The sequence below is a fragment of the Cynocephalus volans genome, chromosome 16 (assembly GCF_027409185.1).
Source record: "Cynocephalus volans isolate mCynVol1 chromosome 16, mCynVol1.pri, whole genome shotgun sequence".
NCBI classification, from domain to species: Eukaryota; Metazoa; Chordata; class Mammalia; order Dermoptera; family Cynocephalidae; genus Cynocephalus; species Cynocephalus volans.
In genome coordinates this window covers 5376259-5395369 of record NC_084475.1, presented here as the reverse complement: position 1 = coordinate 5395369, position 19111 = coordinate 5376259, and the positions used below count along the sequence as shown (strand labels likewise).

Sequence of the window (19111 nt, the reverse complement as noted above, 5' to 3'; positions counted from 1 at the left end):
TAGGAGATAAAAGATGTTAAAAAATACATTATACTGTCTTTTATACTTACCTACATAGTTAGGTGCTTTTTATTTCTTCATGTGGATTCAAGTTACTACCTACTGTCCTTCAGTTCAGTCTCACGGACCCCTTTTAGCATTTCTTACAGGGAATGTCTTCTAGAAACTAAAACTCTTAGTTTTGTGTATCTAGCATAGTTTTGCCAAATAATAGAATTCTTGGTTGACAGTTTTTTTTTCTTTCAGCACTTCGAATATGCCATCTCACTGCCTTCTAGCCTCCATTGTTGCTGATGAGAAATCAGCTATTAATCTTCCTGAGGATTCCTTGTGTGTGATAAGTTGCTTTTCTTTTGCTACTTTCAATATGGTCTGTCTTTGGCTTCTGACAGTTTGATTATGATGTATCTAGGTGTGGATCTCTTTGAGTTTATCCTACTTGGAGTTCCTTCAGCTTCTTGAATGTGTAAATTAATGTTTTCCATCAGGTTTGGGAAGTTTGGGTCACTTTTTCTTCAAATATTCTTTCTGCTCCTTTGTCTCTCCCTCCTCCTTCTGAGACTCCCATTATGTGTATGTCAGTAACCTTGATGGTGTCTCACAAATGGGTCTCTGAGACTCCATTCATTTTTTATTCTTCTTTCTTTCTTTTTTCTGAGACTCAATAATCTCCATTGACTTTCAAGTTCCTGATTCTTTTTTCTTCTTGCTCGTATCTGCTATTGGACCCTCTAGTAAATTCTTCATCTTAGTTGCAATACTTTCCAACCCCAGAATTTCTATTTTTATCCTTTTTATAATTTCTATCTATATTGTTGTTCTATAATGAGACATTGTCCTCACACTTCCCTTTAGTTATTTAGTCTATACAACTAAATGATTTTCTTTATCTCTTGAACATATTTTAAATAGCTGAATTAAATCTTCATCTAGTAAGTCTAACACCCGGGCTTCCAAAGAAACAGTTTCTACTGATTGCTTTTTTCCCCCCTGTGTATGGGCCATACTTTGCTTCCTTGCATTTCTCATGAATTTTTGTTGAAAACTGGATATTTCAAATAATATAGTATAGCAATTCTGGAAATCAGACCCCTACCCCCAGGGTTTGGTATTATTCCTGCTTGTTTTAGTAGTTGCTGTTTATTAAGTGACTTTTCTGAACTAATTTTGTAAAGTCTGTGTTCTTCGTCTTGTGTAGCCACTGAAGTCTTTACTTGGTTATCTCAGTGGTCAGCTAGTGATTGAACAGAGGTTTCATTAAAGGCCTGGAACCAATAAGTCTCTGAGTTTTTGCCAAGGGGCTATGTGTGCATAGTAGGGCATGCCTTCAGCACTCAGCCAGCAGTTTACAGCTCTGCCTTAACTCTCACTTCCTGCTGTGCAGAATCTCAAGATCAGCCAAGGTTGAGAGTTTAGGGCCTTCTCAGGTCTTTTCTGACGATGCTCACAGCCCTACACGTGTATGGACTTCCATATTTTAAGAATATATCTCATGATCCAGTTTCCCAAGGACATGTTGGCGTATTTCAAAGTTCCTAAGGACATCTTATTCCTCAGCTTTTCCTATTAAGCTTTCAATTAGGCCATTTTTCATTATTCATTGCCTCATGTAGCTGTCATTTTAGAACAATTGCCTGTAATTGTTTTCTAAAAACATCCTCTGGTGAGAAACTTTTAGCACTGTGTAGCTCTCAGATCGAATAAACAAACTTTTCAAGTGAGACCTTCTAGGGAACCACCAGACAGGTCAAATAATGACAGTTGATCAGGAATGAGGTTTTGAAGGAGCACCAGCTCCATTTTGTTCCCTCTGGCAGTGGGGATATGGGCTAATTTTCAGGTTACCACTGATCTGGATAGTGAGGGATGGTCTAGGGCAAGTTAAAATGATAAAAATCTCGCTGTTGTTACAGAAATTTAGCTATTTTTCTGGAATATTTATATTCTTCTTGGCTGCTACAAGCCTTGTTTAAATTTCCAGAGTTCTGAAACAGTTGATTCTGACCATTTATACCGTTTTTGTTGTTTTTGCCTTTATGGAGGGATGAAGTTTCAGATGTCCTTACTCCACCATTTTCACCGTCACCTACAGCATGGTTTGAAATTTCTTGTCTCAATGACCATGGCTTGATTAAATTTTTAATCATGGAGAACGATTAGGGGAAAGGAGTAAAAAGAGAAACTGTAATTCTCACAGTGGCTTTCCCAGATAAGTACATGAAGTTTCAAAAGTTTTCCTATATTTAGTCTTCTCAAAATTAAGGTTAAGGGCTCATCCGTGGCTCACTTGGGAGAGTGCGGTGCAGATAACACCAAGGCCACAGGTTTGGATCCTATATAGGGATGGCCGGTTGGCTCAATGGCTGAGTGTGGTGGTGACAACAGCAAGCCAAGGGTTGAAATCCCCTTACTGGTCATCTTTAAAAAAAAAAAATTAAGGTTAAAGTTACAGCTATTTTAAATCCCTTTTCTTTATACAGGTTAAACACAGGCTTCGGAGTCTGAACTAAGTTGAAATTCCAGCTTTGATTCTTATTAGCTTGGCCAGCTAGGACATGTCGTATAACCTCTTTGTGACTCAGTCACCTCATTCACAAAATGGGGTAATAATATCCACCATATAAAGTTATAGAGGATTAAATGTGAAATGCTGATCATAGATGCCTGGCAGCTGAATAGATATTAGCTGTAATAATTATTATTTTTATAATATTCTGCAAAAGTACACTAATGATTCCTGAATAGAGTTAAACTAAAGGTAGATTTTCTTTTCTTTTTCCCTATTTCTTTTCTTTTTTTGTTGTTTTTCTTTGGTTTCTTTGCCATAAAGTATTGAAAAGAAAATGTATTCCAGCATTTTGGAATACAAATTTGGGACAAAAAACAAATTTATTCATTTTATTGATTTATTAAAAAATGTTATTTATTTAGTCAACAAATATTTATTAAATACCTAGTAAATTTCAGGCACTCTTCCAGGCACAGGGATGACAATGACAGTAAGATGTGTCCCCTGCCCTCAAGCAGCTGACATTCCAGGAGACTGACAAGTATACATGCGGTTACATGCAATGTAACAAAGGCTGTGATGTGATACAAGAACACAAGGGCTGGTGTGTGTGACGGGAGTATGGTTTTGACCAGTTCCTTCCCTTAGATGTGAACCTTTTCCTTTGGCTCCAAAGCCAAGGAATTGGTCCCATTTTTTTCTCCTGGCTTTTCTCAACAGCACCACACTTTCCAAATTTTCCTTGTGGCTTTTATGTTTTCTTTTGTTTTGTTTTGCAGCTGGCTGTCAGGTACATCCAAACCCTTGACCTTGATGTTACAAGGTGGTGCTCCAACCAACTGAGCAACCAGCCAGCCTGGTCCAATTTTTTTCTTGACTGGATGGATTAACCATGACTTTTTTTTTGAAATTTCTAAAGGTGAAAGGCAAGCACCTTGAATTATGAAGGGCACTATAAATACTGTTTCCTGAAGAGTAAGGTCTTTCTACTGGTGAAGTCACTTCTAGGATTTTTGACCTGAAAACTGTTTTGACATATTTTTTCTTTGCTATCCATTTTTTTCTTTTCTTTTTCTCTTCTCTACTTTATCTTTTAGTTTCCAAAGGAAGAGGACTTTACAGATTCTAAGTGTAATTTATATGTAAAGACAGAAAATGATGATTTTTCTTTTATGAAAAGTTCCATGCTACAAAAATGAATATAACCTTTTCATGCAATTTCATGCACATTGAAAATGCAAATAATTCTAATTTCATTGCATTTTTCAGAACTCTCAATCATAATCCTCTGACTACTGTTGAAGATTCACATCTTTTTAAATTGCCAGCATTAAAATATCTGTAAGTATCACAATAATGTCAGGAGTCACGAGATGACTTCTGCTCTTCTTTTTTCCTTTCATCAAAGTTTAAGTATTTTCACTTGGGCTAAAAAGTCACAATTTGAATTTTAACTGGATTATTGGAGGGAAAAGTTATTGGCAAAGGAAAGGACTAAGAAAGCATGTATAATGGGCAAGACAGCCAGCAGTGGAAGAGAGTAGAGTTGAAGAAAACATATAGACATGGAACATGTAGACGCATGAAAGAATATCATTTATCCCAGAAAGCAAAGAGGAAGAGCTGTACATTATTTAAAAAGAAAAAAAAGTGTAATCAAGACAGGTGAATGCAATTCAGTCCCAAGGCCATTAGTTTACTGATGCAGATAAATTTAAGTTTATTCAATAAGAGCTCTCTAGAATTCTCTTCTATGGTCAATCAACTCTTAAGGTTGTTTATAGAGAAGTCAAATTTGAAGTACTCATATGTCCTTGAAATGTGTTTTTAAGTACAGAACTTTTGTATTGGGGTTCCTATCATGAATGTTTGGGCTTTCTCCTCCAGAGATATGGGAGCAACACAAGTGTTACTTACAACAATTGAGAACACCATCCTGATGACTCTTGAATTGGAAAAACTGTAAGTTATTTTTTTCTTAGATTTATTTTCACTTAGTTTTCAAGTTGTTTTATTGTTTTCGTAAGTCAGGTTTATTGAGGCATAATCTTCACATAATACAATTCACTCTTTTTAAGAGTACACTTTGATGAGTTTTGACAAATGTATGTCATGTAACCACCACCACATTCCCAATATGGAACATTTCTCTCCCCTCAAAAAGTCCCCTCATGTCTCTCTGCAGTCAATCCTCTCCTCCCACTACCAACCCCTGGCAACCACCAGTCTGATTTCTGTCCCTGTAGGTTTGCTTTTTCCAGAATGTCTTGTAAATGAAACCATGTTGTTTGTGGCCTTTTGAGTACATAATCCTTTTAAGATTATGTTATCACCCATGCTGTTGCGTCTATCTGTAGTTCATTCCTTTTTACTGTTGGGCAGCATTCCAGTGGTGTGGATATACCAGTTTGTGTATCCATTCATCAGTTTATGCACATTTGGGTTGTTTTCAATTTTTTGGCAATTATGAATAAAGCTGCTAAAAATACTCACATGCAGGTCTCTGTGTGAACATATATTTTCAGTTCTTTGGGGTAAATGCCTAGGGGTGGGATTGCTGCATCCCATGCTAAGTGCATATTTAACTTCTTAAGAAACTGCTGAACTGTTTCCTACAGTGGCTGTACCATTTTGCATTCCCTCCAGCAGTGTATTGAGACTTGCAGTTGCTCCACATCTTTACCTGATCCTTCTATTCCAGGGTTTTAAAAAAATGTCAGGCTTTCTACTAGCAGGTGTGTAGTCATTGCGGTTTTAATTTGCGTTTCTTTAACAGCTGATGATATTGAGTGTCTATTCATGTGCACATATCTTTACTGAAATGTCTGTCCATATCTGTTCCCATATTTTGATTGGATATTTATCTTCTTACTGAGTGTTAAGAGTGCTTTATTATATATTCTGGATACAAGTCTTTTTTCTCAGATATGTGTTTAATAAACACCTTCTCTCAGGCTGTGGCTTATCAGTCTATTTAAAGTAACTTCAAAGAGCCGAAATTTTTAATGTTTTCTTTTTGATGAACTCTAGCAATTTTTTCTTGAATGGTTTGTGCTTTTTTGTGTCTGACCTAAGAAACCTTTGTTTAAGAACCCATTGTCTAGTGCAAACTCACAAAGATCTCCTATGTTTTCTTCTAGAAATTGTGTAGTCACATTCAGGTCTATGATCCATTTTGAGTTAATTTTTATGTATGGTGTGAAGTATGTCATTTTTTGCAGTCTTTTATTTCCGTAGGGCCCTATTGTGACAGTTTGTTACACAACTCATCGCAGCTTACATTTTGCAATCCTCCCTCCAGTATGGCAAGCTAAACAGAAACGTGCTGTTGTGCTAAGGCTAGTTGAGGGGATTACACAAGATCAGTATGGAAAAAGGCCCTTCATTTGCACTCTGCTGCAGTCACATTTGTCAGGTCACCTCCTTGACTATCTTCACGACGTTGTCAGCAGATCCATCAGATACTGCTGTAGCCTCATCGCCCTCAACCTCCTGCAGCGTCTGACACAGTCGATCCCTCCCATCTTCCCAGATGACCTTTTCGCTGCATAGTCAAAGCTGTCATCCACCAGCCTTTCCACTTTGCTATTCACAGTAGTGGAGTTCTATCTGCTTTTCTCTTGTCCATTAGTGGATAAGAAAAAAGTGCTGTCGTTCTCTGTAGCCATTTGCCATCAAGGCCATAAAAGATTATAGCAACTGTCACAGTGGAGTTCATTATTGAAAGTCCTCAGGAGTTTAGACATTTACATACAAAATAAGTAAGCCAGCTCATTTGAGTCTTGACTCATGTGTAATGATCTTTAATGTGTATTGAAAAATAGTTATTCTTAAGTAAGGATAATCTACACCTCAGGTCATTTGCAGTTTCAAAAATTGGTCAGCGTGCTTTAAAATCATTATTTAAGTTTGTCATCACTTGTATTATTCCTAGCTCATACTTTATAATGAATAACAAAACTACAATATTTCCTATGAAGTGTTCTTGCTAAAATGTTTCCTTCTTATATTCAGGTTGATCATACAAAACGAAATTGAGGCGCATTCTGTAAAACAATGGGCTTGAATGCTTAAAAAATGTCAGTGCCATGAAAGATTTTTAAAAGATGGGGAACAGTTCTAAATTGAAGGAGACTAAAGAATCATGAACAGTAAATGCAGTGCCTGGTGTTTGGATTCTGGCTTTCAAAAAAATCTATGACATAACTGGGACAGTTGGGAAAATTTGTATATGGACTATGTAGGAGACAGAGATATTCATATTTAATTTCACTGGGTGATAATAGTATTGGGGTATGTAGGAGAATGCCTTGGTTGTTATGGGATGCACACTGAAGTGCTTAGCACTGACAAGTCATTATGCCTGCAACTTACTCTCAAATGGTTTGCCCAGAAAATGTATAAACATACCCACACTGAAGACAGGTGTGGTGAAGTGTCACCAATTGTTGAATCCAGGTGAAAGGTATACAAATGTTCATTATACCATTCTTTTAAGTTTTCTGTAGATTTGAAATTTTCCAAAATGAAAAGTTGGGACAGGAAAGAAACAGCAAACAGTTTGTGTCAGAGTTGCGAGTCCCATAGATGTAAAATGCTGGATTACTCTTCTGGGTCCATTCTTTCTATATAAGATCAGAAGCTTCTACCAGACCAAAAGGAATAATATTAGTCACATGTAATTACCCTTCTAGGGGTTTGAAAAATGTGTCAGGCCAACTTATTGGATGCAGTTTTAATCTAAAACTCTTTACATTGTACTGCCAACTCAGCCTTCATGGACCCGTGAAACACACTTCTGTTTTGACAGTCATAATGTGATCCTAATAAAGTCATCATTTTGGAGGACTCAGAGAAGGCACCCAAGGTGGGAGAGCATGATTACTTTTCTGGCAGCGTCTGCAAGTTAATAACTAATTAACATTTATCGAGCACTTAACCATGTGGCAGGCCCTTTTCAGGTATTGACTCATTTTTTTCCTAAAAACTCATCAGAGGTAGGTGCTGTTATAACAGAGAGGCTGAGCAACAGAGATTAAGCAGTTTGCCCGAGGTCACATTATTAGCAGAGCTGGGTGGGATTCAAGCCTCGTGTGGTTATGGAATCTGTATTCCTAATCACCATGCTATCCTGCTTAAAGTTAACCTGGAGGATTTACTCCAGTCACAGACACAGTTTTTATCTCCCTGAAACCGCACCCAGTAAACCATAATAATAAGCTAATCAATAGTTTGGGTATCTTTTTTGCTCAAATTTTTCTTTTGAAAAAACTTAAACCTACCAGAACAATGAAAGAGTAAGTACAATGGAGACCCTTGTATCCTCCCTGTGGATTTTATTGTTAACATTCTCTTTCTCTCTCTCTCTCTGGATGGACCACATAGTAGACTGTAGTGTAGCGCTCAATATTCAAAGCTGTTAAGGCAAGATCTTTCTGAGTACCCAATGCCCCTTGACTCATGAGGTTTTCCAGCCTGTCGTGGGAATAGGTGCTATTCCTAGGCCTGTGTCTAATTCAATTATTCTTCTAATACTTTTGTTGTTGCTGCTTTGTTTTCTTTTTATGGCTGGCCAGTACAGTGATCTGAACCCTTGACCTTGGTGTTATCTGCACCATGCCTGTCTAATGCTTTCAAGTGGTTCTTTTCCTGGCCTTAAGTAGTTTCCTCATACACATGCACTGATCAGTACTTTGCTGAACACTCAAGAGATCCCTCTGCATAACTCCAGAGTTCCTTCTCTGTGCACTTCTTTTCTCTCTAGTACTCTACTTTGTGAATTCTGGTCACCTCAGTTTTCCTGGATTCTCAGCTCCAGTTCCTTAATGAAGGAGTCCGCAAGTCTCTGCCTGTGTCTCCCTCACCCTTGCACCACAGCCTGGAAACTCTCTCAAGGCAGTCACAGGGCTTACTTCATTTATTTCCCATCTCTTGGAGATCACTGTCTGTCGTTGCCTGATGGTCTAATGTCTTGAGAATTGTTGTTTTGTATATTTTGTCTAGTTTTTCAGTTCTTTCAGGTGGGAGGTTAAATTGGTCTCTGTAACTCCATCTTGGTCAGAAAAGAGCAATGTTCTTTAAATCTGTTTTGTTTGATCCAGGATCCAATCAAAGATCAGGTATTGCATGTTATGTCTTTGTTTCCTTTAGTCTAAAGCATTTACCTACTTCTTTTTGGTGTTTTATCACAGTGGCACTTTTGAAGAGTTTAAGACAGTTGTCTTGTAATTGTCCCACAACCTGGATTTGTGTGTTTCCTCCTGATTAGATTCAAGTTAAATATTTTTGGTAAGAATACTACATAGGCAATGTATCCTTCCTAACTCATGACTTTAAATGGCCTATAATGCTGGTTGATCACTTGATTAAGGTGGTATCTTACAGATCTGTCCATTGTAAAGTTATTTATCCCCCTTGGTAATTAATAAATAGTTTGTGCGGTGACACTTTCAAATCAGTTAAGATCCTACTGTCAAACACCTTTTCACCCAACTGTGCATCAATGATAATCCTGTGTGAATGATTATATTGGTGGTTGCAAAATGGCACTTTTCTAATTCTATCATTCCTTTTACATTTACTAGCCGGCACTATTCTGTTAGAGAAGAGCTCCCCACCCTTTTATCTTTGATTATCATTATGAACTAATGTATCCTTCACACTATGTTGTACCTTCTTCTCATCGTTATGCTTTTAAATGCTCAGATTGCCCAGATTTGGCCAAGGTGATCTCTGTTATTGTTTCACCACATAATGCAGGTTTAAACTAAGCTGTTTTTTTAAGTCCAGAGTAATTTCTAATACTTACCACAGCCAACAAGAATTGAGAAAGGGACTCTAGAATAGGGGCTTATCCAGACTCTTCTTAGAAGTCTGCCTTCTCCCTGTGTACTCTCATCCCAAAGTGAGACTTCTGGGATGGGAGGAGATACTTCTGAATTAAACTTTAGATCAGTGTCACCTAATTCTGATCCCTATCACTTTTATTCTCAGTGTTCTATGTCCACTGTCATACTTACCTTTCTGCTGGGCACCTCTTGTCTTCCTTCCTATTTACAATATTCAACAGCAGCAATTGGCCATCTGGTTCCTACTCAACTGTCCAGGCCACACACCTCATGAACTTCTTTTTGCACAGCCTTGTGACAGCCTTAGCCTGCCTCTTCTACATACTCAAGTAACCCCTTTACCATTAATCTAATTCTCTGTGTTTCCATTTATAGGATTTTACCTCGCCATCTGGCCTGCTGCCTCTGCCAATTTAAAAATAATATTGAGGTTGTCTGCAAGACAGTCAAGCTGCATTGTGACAGTACATGTCTGACAAGCACCACACATTGTCGTGAGTCTGAATTACCAGATGATACATTTTTATTTTTATTTGTTTTGTTAATTTTTAGTTGGTGATGATAAATTTTTACACTAAAGATATAATTGCTTTATTTTATTCATTAGTTCATAATCCCCAAATTTCTGTACTACTCCCTTGCTGAAAGTCAGGTTTTCAGCTAATATTACATAATTTAATAATGTAACTGTTCCATGTGGAAAAAGATCCATTTCTCTGCTGCAGAAAAAAATGGAAGTAGAAGGAAATAACATTAATGGCCACACACTGTGTGCTGTGCTCTCTGCTCGGTGGTTAGTCACTGAGCAATAACTTACTCATATAAGTTAGCAACACAGTTTGTAAACTTGTTTTACATGCATCAGGTCTCAAGTGCCCTCTGCCTTATTGGACAGTTGTAGATCTGGCTTTTTTGTTTGTTTGTTCTTGTAATTTTATAAGAAAGCCCAAGTGATGCTGTGGTATTTGGAAACTTACAGTTTCTAGTTCCATAAGTGGAAATTGCTACCTGGCCCTACTAATGGAACATAAGGTTCTTCCCTTCTTAGACTGTCTAACTCTGAACTTGCTCTGGATCTCAAGCATTTCTATCGACAGAACACTCAGGTGCTTTTTAAGTGTTTTTCTAATATCAGCACTAACTATATGACTTCCCAAATGAGACTGCTCTTATGTCCAGATGGCTTGAATACAGGTCTCTACCAGTGATCTGGGGTAAATAATAAATAAAAACATATTGCTACGTATATACAGACAGTGCTGCTTGTTTTTCAAAATGCTTTTTTCACCAATTACATTATTTCCTTCTTCCCTACAAGCATTTTAAATCTCCTTTTACAGATGAGGAAAAGCAAGATCAGAGGTGTTACGTGCCTTACCCTAGTGCCTGGGTCTTCTGTCCCATGTTCCTCCTTTCTCACGATCCTTCCCTCCTCTTCTGACCCTCACCACCACCAAAAATACTTTTAATTCTGGAAAGAAACTCAGCTCCACAGTGGTACACTTGACTTTATGTAGTTGGAAGCTTTGGGTGGTTCCCCAAGTATAGCTGGAAATACTAGAAATGAAAAGAAAGTGAAGTACTAGGCCTCTGACAAAGTTGCTTTTTTTCTTCTGCATTTTAGGACCTCTAGTAATATTTATCCGGAAACTGCATTTATTCCACCCATTTTTTGAACATTCAACATAAGCATACAGGTTGTCAAATTAGAAATTTAACTTATACACCAGATCCCTGCCCAAATTTAAAGAAAGAACCAGAATAGACATATTGTTTTGTCCTGTGTAGAGCCTTCTGTTATGGGGGCTATGAGACCAAAAGCACACTAAAGAGGTGGAGAGAGGAAGACTTGCATTTGCTCTGCACATGAAGCAGGACAGTATGGGGCACTTGAATGTGAGGAGACATGGAAGATCTGCAGAGAGGCCAGCTGACTGGGGAATATTTGTCTTCCAGCCTTGGGCATGAGTACTGGGCAATTGGCCATTGGGGACCAATGGAATAATCTAAATGGAATGTTCTGAGTAGGTGGCCACTTTTCCAAATGATGCCTTTTTCTCCTTTTGTTGTTGCTATTTCGTAGATTTAAGTGTTGGTTAATTTTCCTCCTCTCTAAATGGCACTCATATGTTTGCTGACTCCTAATTTATTTGACTGGGGTGTATAGCTGTGGCCTGACAAAAAGCTGCTCTGAGTCTTCCTTATCAAAAGCAGTCTCTTCTCTTTTGACAGTTGAAGAGGCATCTCTAAAGAATCCAGAAGGAAAATTCATGAAGATATTAAGAGCTCGGAAGAAGAACACAAGCACTGAGCTGACGATTGAGTCAGAGAAGGCATCCTCAGACAAAACTGGCATGAACTGGGCAAATGTGAATAAGGAGCTAGACCTAAATGATAAAAGTGAAATTATACATGCACCAAATTACTTATTATCTTATCTACCAGAGGGAAACCTAGAAGATATACAATCAACATTATTACCATTCATTAAGCTGCTTTTTTCAAATGTACAGAATGAAGATATGCCCCTGGATTATTTGAAAAAAAACACAAATAGCCCCTCTCTTACACCTGAACCCAACAATTCACCCTACACAAATAAATTGGGGAAGCTCCATTTTCTCAAAAATTTGTTAGATACAGAAACTGAAGAAGAAATTGATGAGATTAAGAAGAAAGAAAAAACTGCCATGCTTATGCAGTCTAGTCTTTTAGGACCCAAAGTTAAACACCAACTATTTTTAAAGAAATTAGAAACTGCCCAACCACAGGAGGACATCCTGGAAAAACTTGAGAGTATAGGGAAAAGGCTGCAGAGAGTGTACGGAGTCCTCAAGGGGCGAAGAGGCAGAAAGAACAGGCACGTCAAACAAGTGAGGGATCAGAGCAGCATTGAGGGGTCAGAGCATCAAGAGGGATCAGAGCACCAGAAGAATTCTGCTGCAGATTCTCCTGCGACTGCATTAAAGTCAGTGCCAACTGCTAAACAATCCAGTGAAACACAATGGGAATACGGCAGCCTGGAGACTGACTTACCCCTCAAGCACAAAGTCTTCACTTACCCATCGCTTTCATCCCCAGGTGATCAATTTGAATTTCAGCTAAACCAGCACCTACAATCCCTCATGTCCAACAGTGACATGAGAAGGCTCATTTCTCATGTTATCCGGACTTTAAAAATGGACTGCTCTGAGCCCCACGTACAAATGGCTTGTGCCAAGCTCATGTACAGAACAGGCCTCCTGATGAAGCTTTTCAGTGAGCAGCAGGAAGCAAAGGCATCCAAGGCAGAATGGGATCTGGACCAATGGAAAACTGAGAACTACATCAATGAGAGCCCAGAAGCCCAGGGTGAACAGAAAGACCAGGAGTCACCTGAGGTAAGGACAACTGCTGAAACATGAGACCCCGAGTTTTCCATCATTTAGGATGTGCTAAGTGCCCAAGCAGGAAGACCAGAGGCTCCTAGTCCATATCTCGTCTTGCTCATGTAACTTTGGCCAAGATAGTGGTCTCCCACTTTGCTCAGAGAATAAAGCAGACCTAACACACAAGATAAATTGTAGAAGAAAATGCTTAAGAGTAAGATCACGTAACACAATAGATTTAGTATGTTCTTTAAAAACCTGTAAGCTACTCATCTAGAAGAATCGGTTTTATGGTTTTTTTTGTTTGAGTTTTTTTTTTTTTTTTTTTGGCAACTGGAGCCTACCAGGGTCCAAATCCTTGACCTTGCTGTTAACAACATCAGGCTCTAACCAGCTGAGCTAACCAGCCAGCCCAAGAATGGGGTTTTGAATAGTTAGCTTTCCTCCCTTCTTTCTTTTTTTTTTTTTTTTTGGTGGGTGGCCAGTACAGGGATCTGAACCCTTCACCGTGGTGTTATATGCACCATGCCCTCCCAAGTGAGCTACCCAGCCATCCCAGCTTTCATCCTATCTCTTTGTTTTATAAACATGATTTTCATTCTTTTTTTTAGCTCACTAAATATGTTCCAGGATATGGCCATGACAACAAACTCATCTTGGCAATATCTGTGACTGTCGTAGTGATCATTTTGATCATAATTTTCTGTCTCATTGAGGTAAGAACAACAGTTGATTCAGGTTTCCAGAATACATCCTTTCTTTACAATAGAATCCAAACCCACAAAGTGAAAATCAAAGCCACTTTCCCACCTACTACTGTATGACATTCCTCTTCGGTCACTGAGACTGAGGTATGCTTTGTTCTCTTATTTCAAAGTATAGTCCAGGGACTCTTACAGGAAACCCACTCCCAGGAGATCTCTGTGGAATTAAGACCAAAATAACAAGCCACTAGACTATTTTTTGAAGTTTAAGAAGGCCAGAGTTGATACGATAGTGAAAATTTGCCAACTTAAAAGTATGTCAGCTATTTTATGTACACACCAACCACCCTCATTCTGCCACTGACTTCTTTCCCTGTTACTAAAATGACAAGAGATGTATAATCTTAGCCCTCATGGAGCTGTCATTGCCCTGGGGAGAAAGGAAGGGGCCAACAGATAACAGTGTTGTCCTGGAGGTTCATTAGATTGACACAGCATCCTTCTTCTCCAGTGTGTAAGGCATTGTCTAAATAGGCTCAGGTAAAGCCCGGCAGCCAAATCCTGCATTAGGCTACTCTAAGGCATGTCGTATTCACAGGAGCCTTCCTGGAGCTTGCCTCTGTTTACCTTTTGTTCAGTTGCAAAATAGCTTATTTTCCCAGCAGGCAGGTCCTGGCATATGAAAAGAGTGATTTAAGAAGCTGACAGTCTTGACTCTACCAGCCCAACCTCATTTACCTCATTTACCTTTTCTGCCATCATGGCAGCCTCCATTCCAGACAAAGCAGCCCCCACCACACCCGTCACACCAGGCCCATTCCTACTTGTGTCTGTGCCTTTGCCCATCTAAAATTCCCGCATGTCACTCTGCCTCTGGAAGTCCTGTGAGTCTGTCAAAAGCCACCTCAAGTTCATCTTTCTTCACGAAGCCATCCCTGAATACTCCAGCCATCCTGGGCCTAGTCCCTCCGTGAGATTTGTCACCATTTCTTGGAGTCCATAGTGAGGCATTCCCCCCTCCCCTGAGAACTTAAAAATGTGGTAAAAATTTTTTTAAAAGATGGCTATCCAAGAGAGAAACACCAAGGTCCACACATAGTGGGGCAGAGCAGAGGTGTAAGGTCCCTGGTCTACAGACATGAGCAGAGCCGCACAGGACGTATTAACGTATCTAAAGAGAAACATGTCCATCTACAGAGGGCTGGTCAGTAGTGACAGCACAGACAAGGCAAGGAAGAGCCCAGCAAGGGCAGTGCCCACCTGACGTTGTGCATGAGTTGAGGTGGCACCTCAGGCGGCAGATGTGGGGTCAGCCCAGCAAGGCTGCACCTGGGGGGATGGGTGAGTCTGGCCACCTCAGCCCTTTCCATTAAACACTGGAGTCAGCCGGTTCCTTTTTTGATTCTGTTCTCACATTAGCCTTCAGGTTTTGCTTCGGTGTGCCGCGGAGGCGCCTCTCTCCAGAGGAGTGATTCACTGATTGTGTAGACACAGGTGTTCTGTCTGTGAAATAAGATATATTTCTCATTGTCAAGGTGTAGTCTAGCATTCTGATTTTCAGTCAGCCCTGTGATATTGATAAGGTGAGACTGCTCTGAGCGGAAGGAGGGAGTTCTCTCTTGGTGAGGACAGAGTCTGATTTCTGAGCCTAAGGCCTAGGAGGCAGGAGCCAGCTGGGGTCAGTTTGCAGAGGCCTCTGGGAAGATGGCCATTGGCCATCAGCCCAGTCAGTACCTTCTGCATCTCCTGGTGGCATGTGGCCTTTTTTGTTCTTGAAATTTCTATCAACTCCTATATTGCTTTAATTTCTGTATACAATGTAACCTATATCTGTGTTTATTTACACATCATTATTTCCTTTCCTCACTTAGATGGTAAGCTATGTGCAGACAGGGAGCACGCAGTGTTTCACCTGTAGTAGACAATAGAGGTGTGCAAAGGAAGAAGAGAGATGAGGCATTATGTCAATTCCACAGTGAGGAATAGTGCAACCTAGTGTTTCTTTGAAGTGGTCAGCAGAGTCCAGCAATAGACAGACCTGTGTGTTCCTAAGATTTCTGAAATGTCACCTTTTAATATTCTAAGCAGTAGGAGAAAATGAATAAATGCTAACAGAACACCTAACTATATAAGGAACAATAATCGCAGACCCCTATTCTCACCTTAAACATATTTCAGCAAATGTAAAAAAAGAAAATGTAAAAATATTAGAAGAATAATCTTGCAGTGGAGAAGAGATTTTTTTTTGCTAGATTTGCCTGCCTTGTCTGCGACACCACTAGCAAACTTAGCACTTAATATGCCGAGAGCCTAGGATAAAGAGTTTTCCATGTATCATATGATTTAATCCTCACAACAGTCCTGTGAGGAGGAGATTATCATCCCACTCTACAGAGGAAGGACATCAATTTAAGGCCACCATTGCAAAACCAAAAGCAGAACCCAGATTCCCTGACTGCAAAGCCTGCGCACCTCACTGCCACTCTGTTTTGCCTCCTTAAAGACAAAAAAGAAACACTAGGAAATATTTGAAACATGGAAGTACAATGAAAACCATTGGAAGGATTAATATATTTAACATAAAGAGTTTTATAAACCAGCATGAAGAAGACAATCCAGTGGAGAAAGGGCCAAAGGCTGTGAAGAGTAGGGAATTCATCGTCTATACTGTCGCATCTGCGGCCCTAGCCTGTGGCTTACAGGGTGCGAATCTTATTAGAGGCTTTTGTCACTTCATGGAATCTTCTCTGACATTTGTTTTTGTACTTTTCTAGCATATTATTTATATTTTTCAATCCATCTGGAATTTGTTTAATTTCTTGGCTTCTAGTGTGGTTTTCGGTAGAGAGTCTAACTTAATTTTCCCTTCATGAATATTCAGTTGCTTTAAGGCAGTTTTTATAGTACGGTCCATTCTTTCTTTAGTGATCTAAAATACCATCTTTACCTGGACTCTTCTCTTCTTTGATCCAGTTGTCTTTTCCTGTGCCAGTACCAGGATCACACTACAGAATTCCAGTTGCTTTATAACGTATTTTGAGGTATATGTTTGGTAGGGCAAGCTCGTGCTTTTTGGGGTCTTCTTTTTCATACATTTCATAGCTATTCTTGCCCATTTCACTACCAAATGTCAGCTGCACAAATTTTGTAAAAAACTGTCTTGGGATTTGAATAGGATTGCATTGAACTTGTAGATTAATTTGAAAATTGACATTTTTACAACATTCTAGGACCATGGTATCTCATGCCACATATTTATATCTTAACAGCATTGAGAAGAGTTTGTGTTTTCATCACATAGATCATACACATCTTTTTAAATGTTTATTCCTAGGTATTTTACACTTTTATTGCTGCTGTAAATGGGATCATTCTTCCATGTCCTAATTAATTATTGGGGGTACATAGGAAAGCTATTGCGGTTTGTGTACTGATGGCTTGATTTTGCACCTAGCCACCTTACTGAATTCTGTTGCTGCCAATAAAAATTTAGTTGTTTCTCTTGGGATTTTTATATTTTCTATCATTTCATATGAAAATAATGATAGTTTTATCTCTTCCTTTCCAATCCTTATACCCCATTTACTTTTCTTATTGCATTTATTGGGACCTCAAATCAATAATGATGACTGGTAGCTTTCATAATAGGTGTCATACTCTTGTTCTTGACTTTAAAACCTAGCTGTTATTTAGGTTTCTGGGAGATATTTTATCAAGTTACAGATGTTTCCTTTTTTTCCTACTGCATGCAAGACCCTAAGCTAGGTACTGTAGAAGAATGAAAGAACTATTTAACAGGATAGAGTTCCTGTTCCCCAAAAAGTTATCTCACCAGGTAGATAAGACTTCAGATTTATAAAAAGGAATGAATAAAGATTTGGAGATAGTGGTCACTGTGATGTATAATCACAATCCTGTTTTTTTCCAAAACAGATTTATTCTCATAGAGAAGGACCAGAAGGGTCCCCAGGGTAAGTATTAATCTGGCAATTTTTAAACTAGAATTTTAGAACTAGAGAAGAACTTAATATTTATCTATTTCAATTCCCTCAATTGCAGTGAGAAAACTGCCAGAGGCAGGAAGAGTACTTCCTTAACCCAGAGCTCTGCGAGACCCCAGCAACAGTAGTTCCCCAGGCAGAGCTGAGTTAGCAGTGACTAGCAAGGATGCACCTACTGTCCTGCCAAGAAAGGGTAGCGGGGGAGAGGCTTTGGTGTTGCCTGTTCCTTCTGCTGGGGAGTGGGCCCAAGCCAGGCCAGAGGCCTTCTTGGAGGCTCTGGAGAGGGGGTAGGGAAGGCCACATGATATCGAGGTAATTCCAGGCTCACAGAGGGTAGAATACATGAGTCCTTCCTCCAAAGCAGCAGGAAAACTTACCTTCTTATCCTACTGGATTTGGGGCCCCACTCTCTATTCCTTTTATCCAAACCTCATACAGCTTAACTAGGAGAGACCTCAGGCAGTAGTTCTGTCTCTTGCTTTTATTATAAGGAAACAGAGAAGGAGAAAGGGAAAATATCTTGCCCCATGATCACACTGTAGTGAGTATCAGAAGAGGCTGATTCTTTTCCTAGCTGGGGATTTCTCCATTGATTTTACTGTGCTTGGGCTGTGAGCTACATTTTATGTCACGAATCAGTACACACATATATAGACACAGGTAGTTTCTGAAATGACACACTCTGATTTTTCCTATTCTGTTTGTACTCAGAAAGAATATCTTGTGTTTTAGTGCTAGTCATGTCCCTTAAACTGGTTCCACCACCCACTCACTCATCAGTGACAGCCTGCAGTATTAAAATCAATGGAGTAGATAACCTGGCTAGTTGAACCCAGGCATATTTGCTTGATGTGATTCAACTTCTAGGATAAAGCAGCTAGGAAGACAGCGGCACCTCATCCCCCACCCCTCAGCAGATGACACCTGTGAGACAGTCTGAAAGGGACTGATGTAAAATGCTTCTGGAGACAGCAGATGCTTCTGCCCAGTGTGGCTGTGCGCTTTGTTCACTGCATGAGGGCACTTGGTCAAGGGAGTACATGGGGCTGAAAGTCCTGCCTGTACTCCATGCTGCATACACAGTTCTCCCCAGAGACATTGTGAGGACCTTTTGGACAGACACAGAGAGCTTCTGGAAGCCCAGCATGCATGAAACTTTTTTGAAGTTCCCTGGTCTGTGGTGATTTACTCGTTGTGATTATGGACTGAGGTGCACATTTAGTCCTAATAAGACCAGAGATGTACATTGTGAGAGACATGGAAAACGGCATGACTAATTGTCTTGTGCATGTGTTTTCTCCCAAGGGCCTGTTTCAGATTTCTGCGGCATAGGAAATTCTCAAAGAAAAATCACTGTCAGGTAAATTTGAGAAGGATTCACTCCTGTGCCCAGATATAGCAGGGGAAATGCAGAATTAATATTTCCCCTTTTATTTTCTAGAAGGGCCTTTTCCTGTTATGGAAGCCTGTTTGGCTTAGGGATATATATAAACCACTGAGAGCTACACACCAGAAAAATATATCCAAAAAGCTGCATGACAAGACATCTTCTGATGAGGATGAGAGGTAAAAGAATACAGGGTAAACGATTGGGAATAATTTAAAATTTGTATCTACAATGAGGAGATAATGAAAAGTTTTATTTTTATTTTATCTTTTTGGTGGCTGGTCAGTAAGGAAA

General features: G+C 39.4%; 1 protein-coding gene across 1 annotated transcript in view; it reads left to right on the top strand.

Moving 5' to 3' along the window:
- The window catches only part of LOC134365101 (leucine-rich repeat-containing protein 37A3-like), a 49778-nt gene extending 30949 nt beyond the window's left edge, over positions 1-18829 (top strand). The window contains exons 2-7 of the mRNA XM_063081283.1: positions 4397-4471; positions 9733-9851; positions 11590-12737; positions 13337-13441; positions 17363-17400; positions 18736-18829. Of these exons, the coding sequence (XP_062937353.1) occupies positions 4397-4471; positions 9733-9851; positions 11590-12737; positions 13337-13441; positions 17363-17400; positions 18736-18829 (1579 nt within the window). The remainder of the gene's footprint in view (positions 1-4396; positions 4472-9732; positions 9852-11589; positions 12738-13336; positions 13442-17362; positions 17401-18735) is intronic.
- The last annotated feature ends 282 nt before the right edge of the window (positions 18830-19111 follow it).